General features: G+C 41.6%; 1 protein-coding gene across 1 annotated transcript; it reads left to right on the top strand.

Annotated features, from left to right (window-relative positions):
- dglucy (D-glutamate cyclase) lies at positions 1 to 7,081 on the top strand. Its single transcript, XM_019876499.1, has 13 exons — positions 1 to 203; positions 413 to 566; positions 765 to 915; positions 990 to 1,112; positions 1,709 to 1,921; positions 2,634 to 2,751; positions 2,936 to 3,078; positions 4,744 to 4,843; positions 4,999 to 5,147; positions 5,318 to 5,437; positions 5,899 to 6,056; positions 6,124 to 6,274; positions 6,459 to 7,081. Coding segments are annotated over exons 1-13 (1,770 nt in total). The 5' UTR covers positions 1 to 15; the 3' UTR covers positions 6,461 to 7,081.
- Positions 7,082 to 7,425: the final 344 nt, after the last annotated feature.

Here is a 7,425-nt window from a genome sequence, read left to right on the forward strand (position 1 = left end):
ACAGTAAGTTTTGCAATGCTTCACATCTTAGATAATAATCATCCAAAAAATGATTTTTGTCATGTCAATAGTTGTATAGGAGGAAAATGTTCTTGCTTTATTTTCTGTGCTATCAGGACAGACATCTCACAGTACCGAGTGTATCAGGATGGTGTTCTGGAAAAAAGTGTCTCCAGCCTGCTGAACTACAGCAAGTCACTCAGGTGACCTCTCACACAAAAATAAACACTACAAAAGAATGTTGCTTAGTTGAGCTCAGTTTGTTTTTTCCACAAGAAAACTACAGAAGATAATGTATTGAAATAAATAATTGCACCATAGAAGCCCGGACCAGAGCCATCTTAACATAATCTGTTAAATAGGTGTCATTCGTATCATTTGGATTCGCACTTGACACGTTGTCTGTTTTTAGGGCGGTCTCGCAGAAGCCGTCTGCGCCGTGTGTGGAGTGGTCAGACATGGTTTGTTTCTATCTGGGCTGCAGCTTTGGCTTTGAGGGCAGCCTGAAGAAAGCTGGAGTTGTTGTCAGGAATGTGGAGCAAGGCCGCAATGTCAGCATGTACAAGGTGTGAAACAAATGCGTGAAGGTCCTGTCGGTGCATTAACCAATAACGACAGCCTGATAACATGATAAGCCGTCCACTGTAGTGACCGCTGTCCCTGAAAGGGTTAAGTTAATGAAACGCTAAAATGGTCTTTGGGTGTGAGCAATCCTATAAATAAATGGTCATTGCCAATATCATGGTGAAAACTTGTGTTTCCAGACTGCTGTTCCCTGTATTCGAGCTGGTGTTTTCAGTTGCCCTCTCGTGGTGTCCATGCGTCCAATTCCACCTGCCATGCTGGAGGCAGCAGTCCAGGTCACGAGCCTTGACCCCCAAGCACATGGAGCCCCCGTGCACATTGGCGATGGAGGTGCCCAAACACGCTTTTAAAGGAAATTGTCTCTCTCTTTTAAGTATATGTGAACTTTGGTTTTGCATGTTTAGCTTTCCTAGGCATACAGGACCTGTCCCGACCAGATTATGGGGATCAGGTTGAGCTGCAGCCCGGGGATGTTCCAGTCTTCTGGGCCTGTGGAGTGACTGCCATAGAGGCAATCGTCAGCAGCAGTCAGTCTCCCATGTTTGAAAATAGTTTGTACTGTACTATTATTGATCGATCAGCAATGCTTGGACACTGTTACCTTCAACATTATGGAAAATTGTGTCACCTTTAAGGCGATCACATTATTTTCCTAAAATGCCGCGAGTGTACATGTACACACACGCGTATGTAAAACCGAGCCATGGCTTTTTCAAAACATTCAATGACGTGGAGCTTCGTGCCTTGTGAGGACCTGACGCAAGTGTTGTCAGCAAGTAGGAACAAACCAGTGCCTTCATTTGGAAGCAAAAGAACATTCATCATGTTGTTCACCTCATTTCTTCCCCACTTGAGTATTCAGCTTGTGTGGGAGAATCTCAAACCTCAATGTTCCTCTTCTCTTTTTTTTTTTTTTAATTTTCTGTGAATTATTAGAGCAACAACATGAGTACATCATCAGCCCACAAGGCCCCAAGGCCTTTGCGACCGGCTGTAATAATATATTTCACAATCTCGACAGTCTTATTTTTCTTTTCATCGTGATGATTCTTTGATTTGTTTTCCCTAATGATCCCCTAATGACTGTGCTGTTCAAAAAGACCTCATGTTCCTTGGTTTCCAGAGCCATCATTGGCGTTCAGTCACTCACCGGGCTGCATGTTCTTGACTGATGTTCAAGACCCCTCCCTCCTATCCCACGGCCCTGACAGCAAGAAATCGGAAGCCACAGCCCTCTGCTTCCAGATATCTGAAAACCCCTTGTTCTACAGTCTGGCGTCGCAAGGGGCTGTGACACAGATCAGGCAACTGGATGCAATCATCGGCGAAGACCCAGGTACTGTACATGAATACTTGGTGTCCGCTACACAATATCGCAAAAGTACTTGCACAGTACAGTGTGCCTCTTACGTGTGTCTCTTACATGTCTTGAGGTGATTTTTTTTTTCACATTAGAACTTTATAAACAGGATTGATTTTGTTACATCGCGGTTAATGGGGACCGGGACCCTGCCGCGATAAGTGAGAAACCGCGATGGAGCGTTGGCAACCCCCCCGAGGAATTTTTGTGAAGTGTATGTGGGTATGTTTTAAATATGTAAACAGTATTTATACTTTACATATTTGAGGAAAAAGACTAGAGCAGTACACGTATTTACTTAAATCTTTAATCATAAATCCTTATACAGGAATTAACTACTACTAATCTGTATTGGTATGGGGAAAAAAAAAACATAACGGTCACTCTCTTTTACCGAGGCAAAGATCTTAAACTCAAACACTTTCTCTCAGCCATTTAATTTGAATTGTGTAGTTCTTCATTAAAATGTCATGGTGAATAGAAGATTGACCAAAAGAAGAAAATACTGTCCAGCGAGTTGTAAATGTTCTCGGTCTCGGATAAGAACTGTCCTAAAAAGCACTGCCCGACACTGTCATTTGTTGATTGATTGTGTTCTGGGTCGGAGGTGGAGTCTCCCTACACGTCTGAGTGGGCCTCCCCATTGGCAGGAAATGGATCTCACTTTTTTCCAACCTCTGTCAAACAGGTCAACGGGGCATCAAAGCTTTGTTTATTCAAGACGAACTTCTGCGCTCTTGTCTGGCACTCTCACACTCATCCTCTGTTGCCATAACGACAGGCTTCCCAACACACTACATGCACAGGTACAGTACATAAACGTTTCAAAAAGCTCTAGGTGTGTGATATTAGATTAGATTTAGTGCCATAAAGACGAGTTTTACACAGACACACACAAGGTCCTGCGATTTTTGTTGCTCAACCAAGTCAGGCCTCTCTGCACCTGCATCCGTCACATCTGAGCATCCTTTTGACCTGTTTCACCTTCAGTCCTCCTGATGAGACTGATGGCCCACCTGGAGCTATTGCCATGGCAACCATGCTGCTTTCCCTCGGCAAGCAAGTTACAATGGTGACGGACAGGAGAGCCTTGGAGATGAATCAGGCCATCATTGATGAAGCTGTGAGGACAGGTAGGAGTTTTGTGCTCAGTTTATTTCAATTTTTTAACATCTGAATGTGCATACGGTTTTTAAATGTATTTACTTATTTATTTTTTTATTTTGAATTTACTTTTCTTTGGCTACACAACCAAAGGCAAGTGTTACAAGTGTGTCATGCAGGTGTAGCTACCACAAGTGCAGCTACTCCGTGTCACCCTTCTAGTAAGATGTCAAAGAACAAATAAATCAACGTCTCGCATATACATCAAATTATCCAAATCTTTTCAATTTAGGGTGCACCTTAGGTTGCAGTGAGATTGGCAACGGTAAACTCTTTTTAGAGTAAAGTGAAACCCCCCAGCAGAAATAAGACACGCTGGCAGACATTTATCAAAAGTATATTGTGTAAATATTTACACAAAGAGTCACCGGGAAACAAAACTGTCAATAAATAACTCTTTTGACAAAAAAATTCTCCAACTCTGAACAAGAATAAAAAAATAAATAAATAAAAAAGAACAAGGAAAAAACACACAAGTTGACTGTATGTCTAATACTCTCAGAGTCCCCCTCAATGCTGAGGGCATTCAAATCAAATTTTCGCAATATAAATTCTAGTTCAAGTTTGTTATCAGTTCCTATCAACGTTGGTATCAGATCTGACCCCTTGTGACGATAAGCAGATTAGAAAAGAGATGGATGTGTATGTGTGTATAATATTGAAATTTGAATGTTAATTTTTGTGGAAAAATTCTCCAAATGTTTTTGCACTTGATGTTGGTTTACTGTTGAGCTGTTTTGTGCCGTCCTTGAAAGGTAATCTTTGTCCAAGCGGGCTTTGACATTTTGAGGTCTGAAAGTAAAACCTAATTGTAAATCAGTGTGGTGATCTTGTCGTTGAATAGTGGGTCTTTTAAACATGCATTGAGAAATGTTTCATGAAAAATGAAATACATTAAGAATTTTATTTTTTTTATTTTTTTATTTTTTGGTCACACATCTGGTTAGGAAATGCGTGGTCCGATGGTGGGGATAATGTCTGCTTGTTGGTGTTGATGAAGGTGGCACCAGGTGCTCATCCGCTTGCCATGTCTAAATGCGATCATCGAGGTGTTGTTATTCAGACCATGAAGAATAGCATACATGTGATGATTTATAATACAGTGGACCCCAGCAAACCAGCAATTCAGCAGCTGCGGATTCCCCTATTCGCACATTTTTTTTTCCCAATAGTTTACAAATGCTGCGATTGGCTGGCAACCGATTCAGGGTGTCCCCTGCCTACTGCCCGAAGACAGCTGGGATAGGCTCCAGGACCCCCCGCGACCCTAGTGAGGATCAAGCGGTTCAGAAAATGGATGGATGGATGGATAGTTTAAAAATGTGTAAATTCTTATCAGTTTGGGGGTAGGGTTGCTTTTTTGGGAGGGGGTGATCTCCTTTTTGGTTGAGCACTGCTTTTTCAAGATTTTGGGGCATTATATTTTTATTTTATTTTTCTCCATTCACTGCATTTATAAATGGCATCAATTATATGCAGATTTTCATTATTCGTGGGCCAGCCCAGTCCCTACCCCCCACAAATAGACAGGTTCCACTGTGCAGTAGAAGGAAAAAAAATTTTTTGACACAATGGCTTTAGTCTGGATGCATTCAGTTCACACAACATTAAGGACTTTCTTTTTCCCTCCTCAGGTGTACTGAAATCAACCATTCCACTGGTGGTCTTCGAAGACATTGGTCCGAACTCTTCACTTCACTTTTTGTGTCACCATGGAGATCCCACTAAACCAAGGTCTGTAAAGCTGCCTTTGTGCACCGAAGCATGTAATCTGAATGGCACGTAGTCAGGTATTCGTGCACTTCCATTTTCTGTGGCGGGAGAGTTGTTCATTAACATTTGTGTGATTGTTGCTGTCACAGAACCATGACTGTTATTTGTGGTAGCAGGTACGACCACCTCGTAGCCATAGAGCGCAGTGGGCGAGCTGAGGATGGAAACTACTACAACATGAGAGCAGTAAACATCAAGCATCTTGTGGATCCAATCGACGACCTGTTTATTGCTGCAAAGAACATTCCAGGAATTACCACTATAGGTAGTCAACACTTTTGGGTTCCGTTTGTAGCTAACAGACGTGACAGGAAGGTAAAAAGTCACGCAGCTGCTAGAAGATTAACTTTTGCTTCAGTAAATTGTCTCCCTTTAATAAACAAACGGACGCCAGGCCTGTCATCCTGGTTGCTCAGCAGATCGTATTCCCTGCAGGAATCGGTGATGGTGGAAATGAGTTGGGGATGGGAAAAGTGAAGGAGAAAGTCAAGAGTCTGATGCCAAAGGGGGATCTGATAGCCTGTGACGTGCCTGCTGACTACGCTATCACTGCAGGTTTGGATGACCAAACATCCTTGTGTTGCAAAATAACCATGAATGGATCCCCTTTTCATTTTCAAACACCCATTTCTTCACTGCCGTGAAGCAGAGTTGGAGTAATGACAGATCATTTCTTTTTTTTTTCACCCCTTCATAGCCTGACATGGTTTATTTGTACAACTACATAAGCGGCAGTCGGAGCATACGTATTTCCAATTCAAACAGTGTCACAAAAATTGTTCCTTGAGAGTAACAGAATGCTCCATTTTGATTAACGCTGGCAGCAAAGATGTTAATGACACAATCGGTTTGTTATTTTGGGTGTCGACATTGTGGGAGGGGCCAAATAACAGAAACGACTCTCCCTATGATGTGACACCGTGGATGATTGAGCGTTACTCACAGAATGCTTTTTATGAAAAAGTTTAGGATTGATGGTGGCTTGTATCATTTTTTCCTCTCTATGCCACTTGCAGGGGTTTCCAACTGGGGGGGGTACGCAGTGGCTTGTGGCCTCTACCTGCTCAACACCTGTCCCGTACATAAGCGATATCTAAACAAAGGCCTGGGAATGGATCACCAAACCCCAGAAGAGCTGCAAGATTGGATTGCTAATTTGCCGTCCGTGAAGAAGGTGAAACATATCCGATTATTGGAATATCTACCTGAAGGTTTCTCACTGTGTAAATGTTGATCTCTAGGAGGAGTCTATCTTGTCAACTCTTGTGCGTTTCGGCATTCGAAGTGGGAAAACGGCTCATCTGGCCATGGAGGTGGATGGTTTGACCTTTCATCCCACGCACTCTGACATCATCACCAGACTGCTCAAAGTCACTCACGGCTCAGCTGATTGTAAGAGTTGATTGCAAGTTTGATTTGTGTGTTGCTATTGGCTAAAACAAATGTTCAAAACGATTTGTCTTTCATTGTGTGTTGCTATTGGCTAAAACAAATGTTCAAAAATGTTTTACATTGTATCTTTTGCTGCTTTATGACACGTTTGAATAATTGCATCCATGTGACTTGTTGACCTTAGAGACAACTCGTGCCTCCATTGGAGTGGTGAAGCAGGAAGACGTCCTCTAATTCGGAAGAGTCCAAATCTTCATCCATCTTCTTTTAATCATTTCGAATCATGTGTTGTTGACTTAAAAAATTAAAATATACAGTAGAGCTTAACTCACATTTCTTTGTTTTCTTGAATCAGTCTCAAATTTGAATCACTAAGTAAGGCCTAATCAGGAAGTGTACAGACATTTCTCCGGGTATGGTACAGTCCTGTTGAGTGCATAATCTGATGCATGCATGGATTAATATTTTGGGGTTTTTGGTTTATAACAAATGAAGTAATGTCATCTCTCGTGATACACTTAATAACAGTAGGAATCCATTTTGTGATGTTTTCCATCCACAGACACAGCATTTACTTTGATAAAACATTTTTAAAAAGTAACACCCATATGCTCGTATCAATCAAAACAAAGCATTTTTAACTTTCTAAAGGCAGCGCTTTGGATCTATTGCTTTGAGTGGGAACCAGTAAATTGTGCATTTGCACTCATGTTTTGGTCTCAGTCTATACAGTTGTGTGAGAAAAGACGAAAGTCTGGCATGTGTGCAGACCTTTTTGGGTGACAGGTGCTCAAACAAACAAAAAAAAACCTTAACTCCTTAATTTTTTAAACTGAATGTGTCTGACGTTTTGGCAATACATCACAAATCATAATTTGGAGATTATGAATTTGCTGCATCATGATGTGAAATGTCATGCATAATCATTAAACTAGTTTTCATAAAGAAATGTGTCATGATGAAAAGAAAACGATCTGTTTCATCTCATCTACCATGTCAACTTGAACGGGAAGTGGGATTGTTTTATTTTTTTTAACATACCATAGTTTGAAAGACTACGGGCAGCATTGAAAATAACCCCCCCCCCCCACCACCACCACCACCACACCCTCACCCACTGTATGTTATTTGGGTGGGTGAAACTGAAAAAA

This window comes from Hippocampus comes, unplaced genomic scaffold (genome assembly GCF_001891065.2).
Source record: "Hippocampus comes isolate QL1 unplaced genomic scaffold, H_comes_QL1_v1.1 scaffold107, whole genome shotgun sequence".
Taxonomy (NCBI): Eukaryota; Metazoa; Chordata; class Actinopteri; order Syngnathiformes; family Syngnathidae; genus Hippocampus; species Hippocampus comes.